Source organism: Zootoca vivipara, chromosome 12, assembly GCF_963506605.1.
Source record: "Zootoca vivipara chromosome 12, rZooViv1.1, whole genome shotgun sequence".
Taxonomy (NCBI): domain Eukaryota; kingdom Metazoa; phylum Chordata; class Lepidosauria; order Squamata; family Lacertidae; genus Zootoca; species Zootoca vivipara.
The window spans coordinates 32327778-32350074 of NC_083287.1; the positions used below are offsets into that span (position 1 = coordinate 32327778).

At 45.1% G+C, this 22297-nt stretch overlaps 1 protein-coding gene across 1 annotated transcript in view; it reads right to left on the reverse strand.

The window, feature by feature from the left end:
• Positions 1 to 422: 422 nt before the first annotated feature.
• The window catches only part of VPS50 (VPS50 subunit of EARP/GARPII complex), an 82370-nt gene continuing 60495 nt past the window's right edge, over positions 423 to 22297 (reverse strand). The window contains exons 23-28 of the mRNA XM_035129040.2: positions 9702 to 9850; positions 8542 to 8638; positions 8204 to 8362; positions 6325 to 6446; positions 5122 to 5311; positions 423 to 2185 (exon numbers count right to left, since the gene is read on the reverse strand). Of these exons, the coding sequence (XP_034984931.2) occupies positions 2066 to 2185; positions 5122 to 5311; positions 6325 to 6446; positions 8204 to 8362; positions 8542 to 8638; positions 9702 to 9850 (837 nt within the window). The 3' untranslated portion in view covers positions 423 to 2065. The remainder of the gene's footprint in view (positions 2186 to 5121; positions 5312 to 6324; positions 6447 to 8203; positions 8363 to 8541; positions 8639 to 9701; positions 9851 to 22297) is intronic.

The window sequence follows — 22297 nt, forward strand, 5'->3', positions numbered from 1 at the left end:
ACATAATTGATCACAAGACGTGGTGGATACCATTTGCATGGCAATGCCCACCAACTGGGGGGGGGGGAGCTGGCTCCCTCCATTTTTATTTTTTTATTTTTTTGGGGGGGGAGGGACCTCAGTCCCTAGGATATGCTCCTATGTAGGCTGGTGTATTTTCCATCAACCCCAGCCAGCATAGTAAATGATCAGAGGTAATGTAGCTAAATCTCTATAGGGCCACAACTTCCCCACATCTGCTGTATAGAGATATACAAAAAAGCTAAGAAACATACAGCAGATGTTATTGTAGGTTTGACCACACACACACATACATATTGTAGCCCAGTAAACCTGGTATTTGGTTAGTGATTTGATGCCTGCTTCTGCCAAAATCTAACTCTTAAATATTTCCATATGGTGCTGTTTACAACCTGTTGATAAGCTGTGTCCCTAGAGAGTCCCCCTAGCTATGAAGAACAGCATTATTACTTGCATGAAGAGAAATATTAATGCACATTGCGGGCGGGGGGCGGCGGCGTTGTTACAATTCACTGGCCCACAGCAGTTTAATAAATGCTTTCTCCTTTATAGAAATTGATAACAGGCACCATATTATATTGAAACAAGCACTGCTGTAAGAAAAAGTGCTGCCTTCTTGATATGAACAGGAATACAATTGCAGTATGCAATGACCCAAGAAAGTGAATTATTTCAAGCGTCGCTCAATGTGAGCAGCAGCCCTCAAGGTACATAAAAGCACAGACAGATGTCCATCTCTAATGGCAACATTAATATCCAGAGGTCCGAATTCAAGGCAAACTTTATTTTTCACAGATCCAATCATTATTTTGTTTCCTTTCTTTGGCTCAGTTGTTCGCTCTGCATGAAATGCATTGTGCTGGAGCTGAGAAAAAGAATCTGCTTTGTGAGGGCAATTTTGCCAAGAGAAAGTGAGGTCTATTCCTCACTAGTCACTTTCTTCCTTGAATTCCAGATAAATGTCATGGATTCACCAAAGCTCAACTTCACTTCCTGTATGAACTCTTCATGTGGCCATTGGATATTTTTTTAAATATATTGAGTCTCAGATTTTATATATGCTGCTGAAGGGATTTATCCCCTAAGCAGTAGAGTTTCCTGGAGAGCATCTAAAGTAATGCTTGGAATACCCTTCTTGAAATTCTATTACTGAGTGGGATCCTGGGGTTTGACACACCCTGGAGTGTCAGCAATGGCGTCTTGATGGTGGAATGCCAACCCCTTGGGATCCAGCTGGCATTATCACCTTCCTTTTCTTCTAGGCATTTGAATAATCTGGGAACACGGATCTGTGCAGTGGTATGGGGACAATGGATTGATTCTGTACTGTTCCAAGTATTGTTGTTTAAATGCTGTTTATGTGATTTTAAATGTTGCAAATAAACCTCCCCCTTGAGATCATCCATGAAGAAGGGTGGAAAAAAGTAAGCTACTAAAGAGAGATTCCACAAGCCCATGCATTAGTGTACAATATTTATTACTTTCCCATAATTTGTGGTCAATTCCTTTGACAAGACAGATTTCATTCTGAAATGAGCTTACATTTGCAAGGAAATAAAAAGGCAATGAGCTTAAACATTACAGTAATATTTTGCTGATGCACACTCTTAAAGGACATGCACAATTCATAATCTGAAGACTCTGAACAAAGTTCTCTTTATATGGATTCATAACCGCCTTCTGAGCACAGAAGGGTGAACTATTGCATTAGCAGCCCTTTTACAAATAGACAAAAAAAAACCACCAACTAAATATATTAATATCTCAGTTTGTTTCCTTCTAATTTTGATTAGCCATATAGTACACAATTAAGGAAAATATACAGCCAAAATGGTACAATAGTGCCTTCCTGACAACAGAAGAAACAGAAAAGACAGTATAAAAATTGCATTTGAAAAGCCCACCGCACTGATTTGAAGTGTCTTCAAAGCCAATAGGAATACGGCACATATTTCTCCCATTTAACCAAACTCCATCAGTAGTCCGTTAGAGATACCCTCATTCTCTTCATTGGTCAAAAAAAAGCCCTGCAAGCTCTCTCCTATTATCTTTTAGGCCTATCAATGTCGTCGATAGCTGCTAACAGTTTTTGTCGTGCTTTTTTGTTGATGTGGGTCCCCAGACAAACATTCACCAGGTTAGTCAACTGCTTGGCAGAATACTCCTGGGCAAAGAAAGCAAACCACATTTTAGTTTCAAGCAAGCGGAATGACACTGCCCAGAAAATAAGAAACATATTGCTAAAAGAAAAAGAAAAGGAAGAAAATGCACCAAAGCAGAACCTGTCACTTTCTGAAGAAATATCCTAAGCCACACATGTGGCTATTATTTGTGGTTGTGAAGCTTAGAAGGGTGTTTTGCAACAAGTACGGCAGATTATCACGGGGAAATGCTTACAGTTTTAGTCAAGCGCTGGATGGGATGCAGTTCTGTGAATATTTAAACATCTTAAGGCACTTAAAATTTATTTTCCATTCTTCGGGGAAAAATATGCGAAACTGGCTAAGACTGAAAACAACCATGAAAGCAGATACTAAGAAAACAACACTGTTTCGGCAAATCTGTTTTTAGTGCTTCTGCTCACAGTTCCAATTTAGCTTTACCTAAAGGATTTGAGGGGGGAAATTCAGCAATATGGTACCTGATCAAAAGATGCACACATTTCTTAAATAGTGTTTTAAGAAGGATAATTGTTAATTCTTACAATAACACTGAAATGTGCCAGGGCACAGCTGCCTATTTAAACAGAGCTCTCTCTTGCTTTAGACACTGCCAGAACATTTGAGTGATTATTTAACAGAGGTAAAGCTTTTAACATTTCTCTTGGGTAAGGGAGAAGGGTGGAAATGCTCTCAAAGTGGGTTTACGCTCATCCAAGAAAAGTAAATGTCTAGCCAGATTGAGAGCAATCCAGGAATACTGACTCAGTGCAACATTTGCAAGTTTTTAAAAATAAGAATAATAAAAATGCAACCATGCACCGCTCCAACCCATGTATGGTGAGAATAACTGGGATTCTAACTTGACTGTTTACAAGCTGCAATAGTCTCAGAATGAGGAGTGTACAAAAATAGCACTTTTTAAAAAGGCTCGCATTTAACAGAGCTATGTAAGTTCCAACGCAGACTAGTTGGGTGGATAAAGAAAAGAGGCTGAAACAAGATTTGTGGAAGAAGTGGCTAGGAGTTAAGTAGGGAGTTATTATCCAATGTTAAAAAATAATAATCTGCCAAGACATCCCCCCCTTTTATTCTGGATGATTAATTGGTGACCTTTGGTGGGTTTGCGCACTGTGTGCCTCAGATGTCTCGTTGAGTGAGAAAAGTTAAGCACAGCTCTGACACATCCAATTCACTTTGTTTCCAGGTTTCCTTTGGTGCAAGCATATGGACTCCTTCCCAGCCTATTACCACCCAGAATCTCTTACAAGCTCACAGCTATTGTGCTACAATTATAGCTTAACATCAATAGAGCATAACATGATTAGGACTCCTTTATCTGTCTACTTACGCCAGCCTTGGACAACCTGACACACACACACACACACACACACACACACACACACACACACACACACATATATATATATATATATATATGACACAGGATGGTGGAGTCTCCTTCTTTGGAGGTCTTTAAGCAGAGGCTTGACAGGCATATGTCAAGAATGCTTTGATGGCGTTTCCTGCTTGGCAGGGGGTTGGACTGGATGGCCCTTGTGGTCTCTTCCAACTCTATGATTCTAGGATATGCTCATAAATCTTCATGCCCAGGAGGGGTGCAAGTTTTGAAAGCGCCCTTCCAACAGGTTTTGAAAGTGCCCCTCCAAACCAGGCATCCCCAAACTGCGGCCCTCCAGATGTTTTGGCATACAACTCCTATGACCCCTAGCTAACAGGACCAGTGGTCAGGGATGATGGGAATTGTAGTCCAAAACATCTGGAGGGCCAAAGTTTGTGGATGCCTGTCCTAAACTTACAAGTAACCAAAGATAGATTCCTTTTAATGGAAGGTACTTGGAGAACTTTTTATTCTCTTAATTTATTCAGTACTGCATTTACATACCACCCATGTAATTAAGTTCCCAGGGCGGTTTATGAATCCAAAGGCTTACTGTGATCTATTCTGACTTTCATGATTTTAAAATAAATTGATTTAATAGTTTAATATCTATAAGCTTTCATGTTTACAGTAAAACACGGTATAAAAAATAGTTATAGGATAAATAACCAGAAAATGACAAAGCAGTTATTTTTCTGACTAATGTATTATTCTCATTTCTTTCTTATACAACAAGGCCAAAGTTATGGGTCAATTCCTTAATGATGCGACCAACTGCGGAAATAATCAAGAACTGTTCCTAACGGGCCTTCCAAACTTAGTATATTAAGCAGAAAGGAAGCAGTACATGGAACAGACTGCTACCGAACTGAAAAGCACCAATCAAAAAGGAAGGGAAAAACACAGAAGCCAGTATAGGGGGTTGGGGGGAGAGACACGCACCTCCATTATGCTAGGAAAATAGCTTCTTGAAATGAGCCCCACCCATTTCAGTTGTCAGACCCTTCTGGGAGCCTACACCCTTCCTTGAAGGATTTAAACCCTTCTCTCTCATGTGATTACAATCACTGGCAAGAAAGTGCTGGGAAGCCGCCCAACCCCACCCCTAGCACATTTTTCTAAACCAGGGATCCTCATATGATTTCCAACATTCGCTGTGACAAATAGTAGAGGCTCCTAGCTCCAATCAAATGCCCTTCAGCTCTCAATATGGGGCCTGTAATGCCCCGCCGGAGGGTGGAGCTTGCCAGTGTGCCCCCTATTGTCTCTCACGTGATTGTAATGACACGAGGGAAATAAGCATAGGGCTCTATTCAGCTGCAATATTCTCTCTCTCTCTCTCTCTCTCTCACGGGCCTTTTTATCAAGGGGCAAGTGACTTCAGTGGATGGGGAGGAGACTGAGTGGATGGGCAGGAGAGCAAGTTTATAGCTTTCCTTGCCAGCCACCTGTGTGTAAATTACATGGACTACACTGTTCCCTCAAGGATATTCCCCACAATTCCCACCCAATGAGAGGAACTAAAAATCCATGTCTTACCCTGTGCTCCTTGATCCAACGTTCCATGTCATTTTCAGTCAAATAATAAGCCTTGATGTAGGTTTCAACAAATTCCTTATCCGGAATAGGTCTAATATCCGTGAGTTTCTCCAGCTTCATTAAAAATTGCTGAAAGTCCAATTGCATCAAGGCACGCCCCTCGTTGCTACACTTTTTGACATTTGCGTAACTAAGACAGACAAGCAACAGATAAGTGTGCAGTTGTGGTTGCATGGTAACTACTCTGATGCCCTCATCTTTGTGGGCAAATTGCCGTAGAATAAGGTGAAGATATCAAGCTGCTATTGGAGACTGATGTATTTACAGAGGACTAAAGGGACAACTCTCACTTCATTTGTGAATACTCTTCTCTTGCCTTTCAAGATGGCAACTGGTTTGGAAAATGAATGGTCTGAATTTGAATCTACGGAACAAATATGGGGTGCACCTAAACAGCCAAAAGTGATATTAACACTTCCGTAGTGATAAATTCTTTTGGTTAAATTGATGTTGGAAGGGCTGTAGCTTAGTGAGAGAGCATCTGCCTTGCTTGCAGACGTTCCCAGGTGAACCCCTGGCATCTCCAGGTAGGGCTGGGAATGGTGCTGTCAGAAACCCTGGAGAGCCACTCCTGGACTGAGCTAGATGGGCCAATTGTTTGATTACTATGTTCCTAAGAACCTTGAGGTGCCGCAGCAACTGTTCTGACCCGGTGATGAAGTGAGCAAGGAAAAGTTTCCACTAATAAATAATATTGTTGCACATGTACAGTGGCTCTGTGCTTGAGCTCAGTTGAAGGATTCTGTTCCTCATAAATCCTATGCAAGACAGCTCATGGACACATGTGGTGTGATCACTGCAGAACTTGAGATATAACCTGGAGACGATCTTCCTGAGGAATGGGGACCCTTGGTCCTCCAGATGTTGTTGGACTTCAACCCCCTTCATCCTTGACCACTGGCTATGCTGGCTGGATCTGATGGGAGTTAGAGATCCACAACATATAGGAAGCCTGCAGATTCCCCATCTTTGATCCAACTCAAGGCTAAAGTAGGGTCCACACAGTCCAAACTTCTCTGATTAATTAGCTGACATCATCCAAATTTTAAGGTTTTACAAGAAAAGAGCAGGGTTGAACCATGTGCTACAAGGCAGGGAGGGGGACCCGCAAAAAAATTAGAAAAGGTGTCATAATCCACTTACCCTTCTACAATAGTTCTATTAGCGAGTCGTATACAATGCTCCCAAAGAATATTTGACACTGGCAATGGAATACGAACTCTCTTAGAAACCTCATTCAGCTGCCTGTTAAACTGTTCAAATTCCTAATAAAACATAAAGAGAATATTAGTCAGTGGTGGCAATACATAAAAAACATACCTACCGTATATTCCGGCATATAAGACGACCCCCAACTTTTCCAGTTAAAATACAGAGTTTCGTATATACTCGCTGTATAAGAAATACGACCTGGTGTATAAGACGACCCCCGACTTTTGAGAAGATTTTCCTGGGTTAAAAAGTAGTCTTATACGCAGGAATATACAGTATCTAGACATGAAAGCTCATTTATGTAGAGGGAGCAAAGGGAGGCACAAATCAGAATTATACAAAATGGAGAGAAAATGAATTATACTTCATCTCACTTACGGTTATTATGAGGGTTGCCACTAAACTCCCCTATCATCTAAAATTCTGTAGCTGAATTAGATATGCTTTTGGAAGATGGGGAATGTTCACAGAATGTTCATATGGCATGAATTGTGTTCACGCTGCTACTTTATCCTTGGTCAGCCCACTGGTCCAGCTACCAGTAGGTCTGCTCTGATTGGAAGAAGGCTTTGCAGGGTCTCAGGTAGGAGGCGGGTCTTTCATGTCACCTGATACTTTAACTGGTGATGCCAGGGATTGAACCTGGAGGTTTCTGCAAGGAAGCTTACCTAACTCAACCTAGGCTAGCATGTGCTGATGCCTCTAGTGCACCCCAGGGCGTGCCAACACTTTTCATACTGTAGTTTCCATAGTTTTGGAGCAATTAAATAGTCCAGCTGGGTGTGTGGCAAGAACCTGGTTCACGCTGTACTATCCTGCACATATGTGGGAATATCCTAGACAACACAGCTCATGGGATCTACAGCTGCAATGATACTTCACAAACATGGATATGGAATATCCAATCCAGTAAATTCAATTTATTACTGAATCAGAATTGGCAGGATTTGTCAATCCCTAAAGAAAACAAATATAAACTCATAAAATGCACTACATGCAACACATGAACACACACTATGCATATTTTTATTATAGCCGGCCTGCGTGAAGTGTGAGTTACTAAGGAAAAAAGTTAGTCTCAGTTAAGGATTAAAATTGGAAAGGAATTAGTACAGAATAGTAGCCTATAAATGGAATTCATAAAAATATATAATTTGGTGAATGGATAAAATTAATTCACATACCCCCAAATCTGTTATTCTTGTCCAGGAAATGTAAGGACAACAGAAGACAAAGGCTACCATCCTATGCACACTCACTTGGCAGAAAAGTGGGACTTACTTCTGCTTATGATTGCACTAGTGAAGGACTAACACTTATAAGTAAGTCTGGGAACGCTGATAGTCTTTAGCAGATAGACATAAAACTCATAATGGAAACGAAAAGAGGGAAGGTAATTGCAGACGATTACTCCTCAAGGTCAATCTGACCAGGTTCTGGCACCACCAACAATTAATTAAATTAAGCTTGTCTTTCCTTCTATATTTGTGGTCTCTTGTGACAGGCTTTTCATATTTCCAGCTAAGAGAGTCCCATAATGCTCTTTGTTAATGATATATCCCAACTCATGACCCAAACTGAACCCCAGCAGGTCTCCTACTCTCACTGCTGGCATGCTACCCACAAGTCTTCAGCTTTAATAATGGGGAAACAAATATTTTTAGCTCTAGCAACAACAACAACAAAAATTAGTTGGAGCAAAACATCCAGCTGAGAATGTGTTGCACGGGATATATAAGAAGGCACCAACAGAAATGATTTCTGTCTTTGTTAGGTCATTAAAATGCAATGCAAGAAAAGAGATACTCACCTTTAAAAGAGAATCTACATAAATGTTGTGTTGTGACATGATTTCTTTCACATCCCATTTCACATTTGCCATTAGCAGCAGCATCTGTTCATAATCAATTGCTTTAGCAGCTACAATCCAGTATATAGGCTTACGGAGTTCACTGGCTGTTGAAACCGTCTGGAACGCAAGGAGAATCTGGTGTAACTAACAGCATTTTCTTCCTATGGTACAGGAAAACTTCAGATAAACTGCACACCACACCACTATGTCATGCAGGTGATGTAGCCATTTAGGAGAAATCAGTGAATTCAACCCTTTAAAAAAATAAAAACAGTGGATGTGTGCAGAATCCTGACCTGTGAATAGAACTGCTGAAGAAAAGGTTTCTTGGCTGGAGGCATTACAGCATCAAGATGAGACTGGAGGAACTCAAACTGCTCAGCTAAAAATACTCTGAAAAACAAAAGAGAAAAATCCATTGTGAATATTAGAAAAAGTTGTATTGCCTCCGGAAGACAATACAGTACAAGTGTGCAAATGTCAGCTTCAGAGCCTTTTAGACCAGGTGCATGTCTATGTTGTATCCTGCAGAAGCAACTCCCAATATTTCTTTGTGATGACCTCTAGCTTTAATGGCTTTAAAAGGGAATTAGTCAAATTCGTGAAGCAAAAGCCGACCAGTGGCTATTAGTCATGATGGCCATATGAACACACACCCCCCCCCCACCAGCTTCAGAAATAATATGCTTCCAAATAGTAATTGCTAGGGAACAACAGCAAGAGAGGCCTTCTGCGTCTGGCACACGGCTATCTCCTAAGGACCTGGGTTTGCACCTGATGCATAGAGGATGCTAGACTAGGGAGGCCTAGACTAGGGGGCTCAGTTTTTTTAAGCTCTTGCTCACTAATCTTACGAACCACATATCTCTATAAGAAATCTCCCAATGGTGCCAACGCTTTGTCTCTGTTACAAAGTGTTAACAAATTATTTCTGAATTAAAATGCTCCGTTTGCTATGAGCACGAACATAGACAAAAATTTAAACAATAGAACACGGTGAAACAAAGCAGTTGGCAACGCAACCAGGCAACTGAATATAGCTGGAGAAGTTCAGGCGAGTACGTTGTCTGATATGTAGTGGCAATCTCAGGAAGCTGAGGTCCAGCGCTACCTAGTGGGCCAAAAGGGTTGATCTAATATTGATCTTAAAAATAAGACAAATTTTTAAGTCAAAAGGGTGCAGAAAAGCTGGGAATTCACCCATTTTAAGCATCACCACAGACAGAGAAGTATGGGATTCAGGATGTATTAGTATAGTCTGAACCATGAATCCCTCGTTTAACCCCAAGCGATTTATGCTGTTATCATGCACAAAGCGTCATAGCCAATGACAGAAAGCTAATACCATGAAGACCCCACTTGAAGCAGTTCAACAATCAGAGGATGAATCTGAAAACTAATCTGCAAGTGTCCATAGTAATAATTAGAAAGAAACACGGCTTGACAGTTAACGCACAAGGATTCTGTGGCGACCACTCTCTCTGCCAAGCCATATAAAGTGTTGCCTGATGTCAAGACGACAAGGTGGCTGAGATGTGGGGTTGGAACCTTTTCCTTTCTTTCTTCAACAGCAGTCAGCGTTCCAGCGGCATCAGAGGAGACCTCCTGCAGGGGGTATGGGAGAGGGAGGGAGGGAGCGAGGGAGGGAGGGAGAAGGAAGGAAAGGAAGACAGGCATCATTGTTATTGAAATATCATGAACACAGCCTAAGGTATTCAGGCAATGGAAACTGGCACGTCTCGTTTCTATCTAGCTGAAATCCAGCTCAAAGACAGGGTCCTCTGGGGACTAAACCACACTATTGCTGAAATGTAAGAATTCAGGAGGCAGATCTGACCACAAGAACCCACACACTTCAGTGGGCTTCTAAAGGCCGGGAAGCCTGAGATTTGAGAAGCATAATTAATAAGACAGCTCCTCGTCCTCAAGGGTAGCAAAATTAACTTGTTCATTCAGGAACTTTATACTACTCACCTTTAACCCTGCAGCTATTTTTTGTGGATAATCGAGGAATCCATTTAAAAGCTATGATTTTGTTAAATCTCGCAAACACTGCATATATACACAAAAATGTGGGGTGTTTTAAAAAAAAAAAGCAATGGCATTCTGGCTTTGTTTAGCAGGGAAGTCTGTTTCTGATGAAGCCTCACCTTCATGTTATTCAAATCTATCTAGAAGAGAAACCTGACTGGAATACATTAATCCCTCACAGCGCAAGAGATTCATCATGTAGTAGAATTCTCTGTGGGTTTCTCGTTGCTCCAAGCAAATAAAATGCACAAAGTTTTAGGAAAGAATCAATTACTATAAGTAAGTTATATGAAGCCACCAAGATTAGAGGGAGGAGAAACATGGGCAACAAATAAATAATGCTTTCTCGCAGTATTTGCAACAGGGATATATAACCCCAAAATTAATCTGAATGATTTACAGCATAGTAAGTTTTGATAAAGTCATTTTCTGTCCACATCAACAATAAAATGGAAACCTAGATCATATTTAAAGCTCCAAGAGGGTCTATTTTCTAGATACACTACTGGATAGCAGGTGTCAAGCAGATACATATTTCAACCACTATTTTGATTATACAGAATGTCTGAGGCTGGGATTCAAATGGTTGTTTAAAGTTACAATCGCCTGCACAAGCTCAATGGGTTTCTTTTTTAAAACAAACAAACAAACAAACAACAATGTATTCTTTGGACAGCTGATCTCACTATACTTCAAACTCCCATTGAATTGCTACAGTGAAATACATCGATGAATGGAGAATATAGCCACTCGGTGCTTTTTTTCTCTCTAAAAAAAATGTTTTTAGGTACTCTCACTTTGACTCAAGAAAATCACCATTTTATAGTTCAAATTGGGAAAAATAAATACAGCAAATGGACAAAAGTACAAAAATTCACAAAATGTTTAGGGGTATGTGTACCCCTGCACACACACACCCCAGAAAAAAGCATTGTAGCCGCTACTTATTTGTGTGGTCATCTGTCAGTTATTTCACTTTGTCATGAGTGAGAATGTAATCAGAGTTTCACCAAGTGGCCAATCTACTAACAAACAAACAAGGTGTTTGGGTCAAAGGGGCTGTTACTGTTGAGAAGCGGGCCAAGCAGTTTGAGCTCAAAGACAACCCTGTCTATTCCACATCAGTAAACTTTTTTAAAAATATAAAATCATCTTTATTTGCATTCTTTAGAAATCACAAAAATTACAAAAAAGGAAAGGACAAGAAAAAAGAAAGAAGAAAAATAACACCAACAAAAAGAAAGAAAGAAAGGAGCAAATTTCCATCAATATTCACAAATTATAAAATGCAAAATTATAGAGTGCAAAATATAATAAGCCATATAGAAAACAAAACAAATACCTTTAAATAATAAGGAAATGAGGAGAAAACCATAACATACTAATTTAAAAACAGAAAAAAGAAAAAAAGAAAAAATTGACTCCCTATTGTTTGCACATCGCTTTCCTCTTTTAATTTCATCTTATCTTGCTTTATCTTATCTTACTTTTCCTGACATAATTATCTAACATAATCATCTAACATAATTGTCTTTATCCAACATAATTGTCAACTTAATTTCAATAGAAGATTCCCTGTGTGTATTTCAATTCAAGCAAATCACCAAATCCGTACCAATATTTTCTTTAATTAAATAACCCTCGACATATTTCCATTCTGCCTTGCATTTTTGCTTAGATATATTCCTGATAGCTGCCGTCATTTTGGCTAAATTCATAAATTCCACTATTTTTTCCTGCCATTCACAGTAGTAAACTTTTAAGCCAGAAACCTATTTATATATTAAAAGTGAAATGTGATTCATAAGTGAAACACCTTTCGAGTGATCAACAAATCACAGCACAATAATTTTTTGACTGCTAATGCGTAACAAACGTATTTAAAAAGAAAATTTGAAAATCCAATATGAAACAAAGAAATAGAAGATTGATTATTATTATTTATTATTATTATTTTAAAAAACATTTCTTTGATGTGATTCTCCATGACCAGAATTACAATTTTTATCTTCAATCTATTGGCTGCTTCAACACTGAGGAACAAGTGTGTGATGACTGGAATAATGTATTAAAACTAAAATTTAAAGTGGGCCATTTTTACTAGTGGTGAATTCAGATGCTGCAAGTGGGACTGTTCCAAATGGCAGTGTGGGCTACTTTCTTACCCCCACCCCACCCCTCACAATGGAGACTGTAGCATGTGCTTGGATTGTGGAAAAGAATTGACATGCTAGCCTTTCCTGCCAACTTCACCCAACTCCTCTCAATTTGCATTGCAGGGCCGTCTCGAGTGTCCCACTGTCGTATATAACCTTCTTTTGTTAATTGAGACACCTCCAATATTCCCTGTTTGACCCACCTATCTCAGGAACCTAGGAAGCTGCCTTACAGCTGTCTTTTTAGTTGATATACTGATTGGAAGCGGCTGTCCAGAATTTCATTAAGGGTTGTGTCACAGTGGCCGGATGGGGCTACTTCAGAGTAACGACTCTACACCGCTCAGCATTTTATCTTTTTTTTTTTTTTTTTTTTTTTTTTTTTTTTTTAGAGTTTGGGTACAATTCTAAGGATCAAATTTAATGTCTATTTTTTTTTTTTTTTTTTTTTTTTTTTATATATATAATTATATTTATTGGAATTTTTACAATAAAAAAAAATACCACACAAAAATACAAAAGCTTAAAAAATAGAAAAGAAATATTAAGAAAAACAAAAGAAAAAGCACAAAAAGAAAAAAAGAGAAAAAAGAAAAATAATATCTCTAACAATATCTTGTCCCCGACTTCCCCGTCCCTCCCCTCCCGGGTCTATTCCGTATCAAATTTCACAACTTCTTTTTTTTACCCCACACAACAATTTCTATTAAATTTTAAACTACATTACTTTTAACTATTTCTAATAATTTCCTTTAGCCTATAATTTCCCCCTAAAAAGATAAACTATTTCCTGATTCAAATTCTATCCAATCTTATAGCTAAACCTCAAATCCCACCCCCTCCCTCCCCAGGTAGCAGTTTCCCCTTTTCCCCGGCCAGCGTCTTCATACTGTCCAATTTCAAGCCTTTTGATCCATCCATTTATCTACTTTATATTCCTTCTTTACCCCACACCCACTCTTAGCCATTCTAAACCACCCCATTCCTCCTTCTTCCCCTTCTGTTGTTTTAATTCTTCCACCAGCCTCCCACCCTCATCTTTATTTCCAGTATCCCCTATTTCCAATCCTCTGTCTGGTCTGCGTCCCCTCACTCTCACTGGGGGGGCAATGGCCAGACTCTTTCCTCCCTCCTCAGTTCCTTTGTTTCTATCTGGGATCTGGTCGCCCTCTCTCACTGGGCAGACCAGGTCCCAGAGTCCATCTTGGTCCTTAGCATCCAAAATCACGTAGGTGGTCAATGCTTCCTCTCTCACAGGTTGCATTGATTTCTCAGTCCATTGCTCCTTATTTTCAGTCCGTTGTTCAATGATTTCTTCTTCTTCTTCCATTTCTAAAATTTCCGTTGGGGATATCTGTTGTTGGTCTTCTTTTAAAGTCTGGATGTTAACTTTGCCATAACGTACTTCCTCTGTCATTTCTCTAATAAAGTCTAAAATATGTTGCAGCTCAACCTCCTCCATTTGCAAGCGGGTTGTTTTGGCTGGCAGCCTTCTTTGTCCTTCTATGTTCCCGTGGGAATTATAACCTGATCCGCCAGAGATGGTGCTGTAGTGTCCAAACTAATTCCTTTGTTTGTTTCCAACCATATTTGTCATTTATAATTCAAACAATCAACTTAAATGTAGTCCAAAATGTAATCCAAAAAAGAGAGATCACAGAATCGCAACAATTACTCTTTATAAATCCTTATATTATCAACTGGTCGCGGCTTTAGGCTCCTGCCCCCGGTTTCCGGGAGGGGGGTTCTTGATCACAATATCAAATTAACCAACACAGTCTAAAATGTATATATTCCCCCCCCCTTAGTTCTGCCTTCTAAGGGGGGATACAAGTTCAATTTTCAGGGGGATCCGCACCCCTTCTCTTCAATCGGCTGCAGGCAAGTTAGTTGTGGCACAGCCTTCCGGGTAGGGGGGGGAACGACCTCCGTTTTTTATTCCCCTCCCAAGTCCAAATTCTTCTTTTAAAAACCAAATTGAATTATCTTACTCACAGTCCAGATCTTAATTTGAAGGTATCTGCCGCTCCTCTGTCTCCGGCTCGGAGCTTCCCGCTACCGGGGTAGCAATGGACCCAAGGCTCCGCCATGTACAGCCTGCTCTCGGAGGCTCCGACGGGGGCTCTCCGGGCGGTTTCCATGGCTTTTTTTGGAGCACTGCTGGGTATCAGCCCCCAGAACGCTCAATCTGGGGATTCTCCGGGAGGTCGCGGCGCCCGCGCGACTCTCCCCCTCCCCGGTAGCGGCGGGTGTCTCGGAGACCGAAACGAACCCCGCCGGCGGCTGATGGCGGCAGACCGGAAGTCAGCATTTTATCTTTTTATTGGTGCTGCGTATTTACAGTGCTAAAGGTGGAGCTATTTACAGAGACACATCTTCTCAGCTTGAATCAGTACCTCCAAATGGCGTTTGGCACGTCTTGCGCCAGCATAACAACTTGGGGAGACCCATCCTCTTCCCCCGACGCTTTCTGCGAAGTTCCGGAGTTGGGGGGATGGGTCTGCCCCCCTTTCTTCCTCCTTCCTGTCCCACCTGGGACGATGGCTCTTCTACCCTGCCAGAGCCTTGGATCCCACTTCCTGTTTCCCCACTTCAGCTGGAGCTCTCCCTGCTTTCAGCCGTGCTCTGGGCTGGGCTGGAACTCAGGAGGGGAGGGGCTTCGCGATATCCCTTGCTCCTCACATCCATTCCCCTCCCAGGCCCCCCTTCTCCCCTCCCGAGAGGCTGCACGGGTGTCGGTGGTGACTGAAAGCCTAAAAACTCCGTGCTGTGAACACCTCCCCCCAGTCCCCTTGGCCCCCTCCTTCCTCCTGGGAAGAGGGAAAGCCCAAAAAGTCCGTGGCCTCAGAGCTGGTGGGGGTGAAAATCTGTTGCCAATCTCCTGACTGAGTGGACCTCGGAGATGCCCATATCTCCTCCTCCGTGTCCTCAAACTCTGCTTCCCATCTCCATGGTGAACTGCTTTCCCCCTCCTGTGCTTCCTCCTCCTCCCCCTCCCTTTCCATGTGCCAGGGCTTGGGCCTGTGTGGGAAGAGGGCGTGGAATTCTTCCACTAAGAATTCCTCCTGTATCTGGGTGGCTGGGACCCACTCATTTTGGGATGGCGGGGCGTCCTCCCATGCCATGAGGTACTCCAGGCCCCCCACCCCCCTTCGTGAATCAAGGATGGCCGTTGCTTCATTGAGTGGCTCCCTGCCTCCCCTCTCCCCCCCTCCCTCGGGGGTCTGTGCGCTGCCTCGGAACCTGCTACTTTCCCTGTATGGAGACAGCAGCGATCTATGAAACACTGGGTGCACCCTCATGTCCTCTGGCAGTGCCAGCCTGAATGCCACCGGGTTTACCTGCTGCGTGACTGTGAAGGGGCCCAACCTTCTGGGTGCCAGCTTCTTGCACCTCCCTCTGGTGGGAAGGCCCTCCGAGGACAACCAAACCTTGTCCCCCACCCTGATGACCTCCCCCGGTCGCCTGTGGCGATCTGCCCCCTTCTTGTACGCTTCCTTGGCCCTCTCCAAGTGTTCTCTGAGCTGCTGGTGCACCGTCTCCAGTTCCTCTGCCCAATCCTCCGCCTGTGGGCCCTCCTCCTCCTCCTCCTCCCCCTCCCTCTCCGGGAAAGATCTGAGGTCGCGCCCGTAGTTGGCCTTAAAGGGCGACACCCCTGTGGAGACGTGCACCGCATTGTTGTAGGCAAATTCTGCCAGTGGCAGGCGATCCACCCAGTCCGTTTGCCGCTGGCTGACGTAGCATCTCAGGTACTGCTGCAGAATGGCGTTGACCCTCTCCGCCTGTCCATTGGTCTGCGGGTGCCGAGCCGTCGACAAGCTGACCTCCACCTGCAGGAGGTTCATGAGCCGCCTCCAGAACCTGGAAACAAATTGGCGGCCTCGATCCGAAATAACTCTTAAAGGTAATCCATGCAGTCTGAATACGTGGTCAACAAACAGCTTGGCTGTCTCTTCTGCAGAGACCGCCCTGGCACACGGTATAAAATGGCACATTTTGGACATGAGGTCCACCACCACCAACACTGCGGTCTTGCCCCTGGACGACGGCAGGTCTGTGATGAAGTCCATGGACACTACTTCCCACGGCCTGTGCGGTGTGGCTAACGGTTCCAGCAACCCTGCTGGTGGTGCTCTGACCACCTTAGCTCGCTGGCAGGTGTCACAGCCCCTGACATAGTCCCGAACATCTTCCCGCACCCCTGGCCACCAGAAGTGTCTCATGACTAGGTGAGTGGTTTTGTCCCTTCCAAAATGACCCGCCGTCGGGTTGTCGTGCATCTGCTTGAGGACCTTACCTCTGAGCTGGGTGGTGGGCAGGTACAGGGCTCCCCTGTAAAAAAGCAACCCCCTCCTTTCCTCAAAGTCTTTTGCCTGCTCCCTCCCCCCTTGCAGCTCTCTGAAGATGCGGGTGGCAAACTCATCTCCTGCCGTCAGTGCTGTGAGTTCTGCCTCGCTCACCACTGCTGCTCCGCAGGACCATGCTGATGGGGGGGAAAATGTGTCGGGGTGCTGGTGGCAACTCCTCCTCCATGTACTCTGGCTTGCGGGAGAGGGCATCCACCCTGACATTCTGCTCTCCCGGTATGTAGTGGATGGAGAAATTGAAGTGCGAGAAGAACTCTGCCCACCGTATCTGCCGCTGGTTGAGCACCCTGGCCGTTCTCCAGAACTCCAGGTTCTTGTGGTCCGTGCACACCTGAATGGGGTGCTTGGCGCCCACTAGGAAGTGTCTCCAGTGCTGGAACGCAGCGTGGATCGCGAGAAGCTCCTTATCAAACACCGTGTAGTTGCGCTCTGGCTGGGTCAGCTTTCTGGAGAAGAAGGCACAGGGTCTCCACTCTCTGTTGGCATCCAGTTGCAGCAAAATGGCGCCCAAAGCCCTGTCTGAAGCATCTGTCTCCACGCGTAGGGGCGCATCCTGCACCACGTGGAACAAGTTCTGGTCTGAGGCGAACACCCTCTTGAGGCTTTCGAACGCTGCTTGCGCCTCTGGTGTCCATCTGAACTTCTGCTTGCCTCTCAGGCAGTCCGTGATGGGAGCCGTAACGCGAGAGAAGTTCTTGATGAACTTCCTGTAGAAGTTGGCGAAGCCTAGTAGGCGTTGGGCATCTTTGCGCGTCCTGGGGCTGTGCCAGTCCAGGATGGCCTGCACCTTGTCCTTGTCCATCGCTAGCCCCTTGTCTGACAGCTTGTAGCCCAGGAAGTCCACCTCTTTGGTGTGAAACTTGCACTTCTCCAGCTTCACATACAGGTGGTTCTCCTTCAGGCGCTGCAACACCTCCCTGACATCCTTCACATGCTGCACTGGGTCATTGGAGTAAATAAGGATGTCATCCAGGAAGACCAAGCAGTTCTTGAAGAGGAGGGACCCCAGGATGTGGTGCATGAAGGCCTGGAAGCATGCTGAGCCCCCTTGCAAACCGAAGGGCATCACCAGATATTAAAAAGAGCCCAGAGGCGTGAACATCGTGGTCTTCCACTCATCGCCTTCCCGGATCCTGATCAAGTTGTACGCCCCCCTCAGGTCGAGCTTGGTGAAGATCTGGCCCCTGCGTGCCGCTGTCAGCAGATCATCCACTCTGGGCATGGGGAAAGCCACCGGTTCCGTCATGCTGTTGAGCCGTCTAAAATCCACCACCAGGCGGCGCTGTTGTGTGTCTTTCTTGTCCACCCAGAAGACCGGGCTGCCCCCTGCTGCCTTGCTTTCTCTGATGAACCCACTCTTGAGGTTCTTGTCGATGAACGCCCGCAGGTCCTCCAGTTCCCGATCTGACATGGAGTACAGTTTGGCTGGGGGTAGTGTGGCCCCTGGCACCAGGTTGATCTGACAGTCAAAGGACCTGTGTGGGGGTAGGTGGTTGGACTCCGCTTCACTGAAGACCTCCTGCAGGTCCCAGTACGGCTTGGGTATCGCCTCACCCCCCTTGACGTGCATGGTGGCCACCGTGGCTATGGGAGGCCCCTCCCCTGGTTGGTGCTGCATGCAATGTTCCAGACAAAAGTCCGATCCAAACGTGATGCATCTCTGGTGCCAACTGATGGAGGGGTCATGGCGCGCCAGCCAGCTCATGCCCAAGACGATGGGGGGGTCTGAGATGGTGGTTACGTTGAATGCCAGTGTCTCTGCGTGTCGTCCCACCGTCATTCTCATGGGGGGGGGGTCTGGTGGGTGATGGCACCTCCCAGCAACTCCCTGCCGTCTATGGTGGAGACGTGCAGGGGAAAATCCAGCTGCAGAAGTTGGATCTGGTGTGCTTCCGCAAAGTTTCTCGAGAAGAAGTTGGCAGAGGCACCTGAGTCGATTAACGCGAGGACCGTCAGGGGATACCCATTAGGGAGCGTTAGCGTCACTTCTAGAACCACCCCTGCTCTGGGGGGGTGGGCTGGCGCTGCTCCTCGCTGTGCGGGTGGGTGGGCTGGGGCTGTTGTTTGCCGATTGCGCCTGGCTGCTGCCCCTTGTCTCCTGCAGCCAGGCTGTCTCGTTTCCCTGCTGTGGTGCTGCGTCGGTGGGGGAGGGCACAACCGTTCCCGCCTTTCCTTGCCATTCCCTGCGATGTGGGCAGTCTCTGAAGAGATGCTGGGGGGAGTTGCAGAGAAAGCAATTCCCGCCTCTTCCCTCCTTGCGTCTTGGCGCCGCTGGGGTTTGAAACCCCCCCCCCCGCGCGCTATCAATTTGCATGGGTTCCTGGTCTTAGCTGGCCCCTGGCATGGCGTGAGATGGCTGTTGGGGGAGTGGCTTCTCCTGCGACCGTGGGAACCAAGCCCGCTTTGCGCGCGTTGCTTGCTTGTCGTTCCACCGGGATTCCTGTCTCACCCCCACCGCCAGAGCCTCTTTGCTCAGCTGATCCATATTACTGGGCTTTGGACCTCTCGAGAGCTCATCTTTCACATCCTCATTCAACCCCAGGTAGAACGCCGCTTCCATCGGAGGCGAGTGCAGTTCCCACCCCAGTCTGTGCACCAGCATGGTGAATCTTGACCAATATTCGCGAACTGTCATTGTTCTTTGTCTTAAATTATGCAGTTCCTCTTTGGTCTGGTCCAAATGGCTATCAGCCGCATACATGGTTTTTAAAGCCTCTAAAAATAGTTTGACATCCTTCATCCAATGATTTTTTGTCGCGATTAACGGTCTAAGCCACTCCCTGGCTCCCCCGGTAAGGTGTTCCACAATAAACGCTACTCTGTGCGCATCATCAGGGAACTCATTATGGTGCAGCTCAAGAGCATACACGATCTCAGTCTCAAAGCCATGATATTCCCTCGGGTCTCCATTGAACTTGCTTACTAGGGTCCCTACTCTCCTTCCTGGCAGCACTTGGAGTTGGGCACCCCCTCCTCCCTTGTTTTTCTCTGCATCCAACTTGTTTTGGAGGTCCACCGCTACCGCCCTTAACTGTTGCTCTTTCTCCTGAAGTGCTCTCACCTGTTCAGCAAGGTTGTGCCTCTCCTCTTTGACTTTCTCTGTTTCTTGTTTAGCCGCCTTTAATTCCCCCTGTGCCTGCAACGCCAGTTGCTGCAGGTCCTGCTGGGCTTTCTCCGCGATCTGCCGCCATTTCTCCGCTTCTGGCGCAGTCATCCCGGCAACTCCAAAGTAGCCCAAAAAAAGATTCGGAGGTAGCTGTCACAGTGGCCGGATGGGGCTACTTCAGAGTAACGACTCTACACCGCTCAGCATTTTATCTTTTTATTGGTGCTGCGTATTTACAGTGCTAAAGGTGGAGCTATTTACAGAGAGACATCTTCTCAGCTTGAATCAGTACCTCCGAATGGCGTTTGGCGCGTCTTGCGCCAGCATAACAACTTGGGGAGACCCATCCTCTTCCCCCGACGCTTTCTGCGAAGTTCCGGAGTTGGGGGGATGGGTCTGCCCCCCTTTCTTCCTCCTTCCTGTCCCACCTGGGACGATGGCTCTTCTACCCTGCCAGAGCCTTGGATCCCACTTCCTGTTTCCCCACTTGAGCTGGAGCTCTCCCTGCTTTCAGCCGTGCTCTGGGCTGGGCTGGAACTCAGGAGGGGAGGGGCTTCGCGATATCCCTTGCCCCTCACAGGTTGCTTCCCAGTCCTATCTGGGATTGACCCTAGCACCTTCTGCATAAAGAAGATGTTCTACCACTAGGTCTATGGCCCTTCTCCTAAACTCTGAAACTTTGTATCAGAATGAGCACCTCAATCTTGCGGTTATTGGCATCTGTTTGCCTCGAGAGACAGAGGTGAAGTCAAACCGCTGTTAGCAGCACCAAAGTGACCTCTCCAGGGCGCAAGCGTGGGCAGTGTGCATGGAGGTCCTCTTGGCCTCGCTGATGTGGTCCAAAGGAAGCAGAGCAATATGTTTGGCACCAGCTGGGCTGCAGGAGTTACCGGAAGGAGGCGTACAAGCAGCCATCCAACCACCTTAGGGACTCTGCTCCGGATTTGAGTAGGGTTTACCCCTGAGCCTTTTCTTCTCCCGAAGATATCCCGCAACCATTTTGTCTCTGGGGATTGGCCACAATTCAGTGGAGAATTCTTAGCTACTAAGATGACTTCAAGGTCTGCTCAGTTTCTTCGAGATGCCTTTGTCTTTTTGCCTGTGTTGTCCATGCTAGAGCACAACAGGTAATGTTCAATTATTTTCTGGGAAGGTTCTCTTGGGCTGCGTTGATAGGAAAGCCAAGCATCTCCCTCACCTCTCTGCAGGGCCCTTCTTTGCAACAAGGGCAGCTCTGAATGAGGCTCTGCTGCCCAGAGAAATGCCAGCTTTGCAGCTCCTGTCCTAATATACTGTTGGTGGGCAGAATGCAGGCACTACATTGGTTGAAGAGGCCCCATGGCAGCAGGGGAGTCTATGAATAAAGAAGAGGTTGCATAGTGCATAGCATTCATGAAGATAGGGCTTTCAGTCTAACTATCAAGGATTGTGATGGATAACAAACTTCCCAAAGGTCTGCTTTGCTTGGGGTACAGCAGTTTTGCAATTTTAAAGCCACAGATGTGTCAAGAAGACAGTGGCAAATAAACTACTTCCTGACCATTAAATCAGAGCACCCAACTGTTCGTGGATATTTTCAACAGCATTGAAAAGCCCCCCCCCCCCTTCAGTATTTTTTATGGCTGTATTGAAACGAGGCAAAAGTGTCCACCTGTTGGGATTGAGGTGAATGGCTTTGTTTGTCTTCAGTGACATCAGCACGTAGCCGGATCTCATTGGCTATGTAGTGTCATGAAATCGTCCGGTTTATGATGAGTTGTGATTAGGATTGCCCATGTGACTAACAGAAGGTGATGGCAATATGGTGTGTGGATGGGAAGAGTTGCCAGCAGAGCAATGGAAGTGAAAAATATGGGGCGGGGGCAGGGAGAGGACATTAACATCCACAGAATTTAGGGTTCTTTCAAGAAGTATATTGGCCCTCTGAAAGCAAGCTTTTGACACACACACACCCCAAACTGAAAGAGGAGAACATTTAGTGCAGTCCAAGCAACAGTGCTCCAAAGTGACAAATTGATTTGATATAGAGTAAGAAAAGAACAAAGGCAGGCTTCTAGCATCCAGAGACATAAAACTCCCGAACAAACATAACCCATTGACCCAATAGGTTGAGGACATATGCTGACTGCCTGACCCTTAATGACATTTTGCTTCTTTAGGCTATCGTTCCATGCTTCTACAATGCACTGAGAAAGGTTTTTACTTTTGAGATAGCAAAAAGCAAGTAGGCGTTGCAAAAAGCCTTTCATTATACAGCTAGCATTTGTGCCTTTAAAAAACACAAAAAAGTGAGGTGGGGGAGATTTTCTGTCTCAAGTGTTTCCCACTTTCAAAAGAGTGACATTTCCTTCTTTCATTTTCTCCTTCATTGAGCAGGAAAACAAGAAGGACC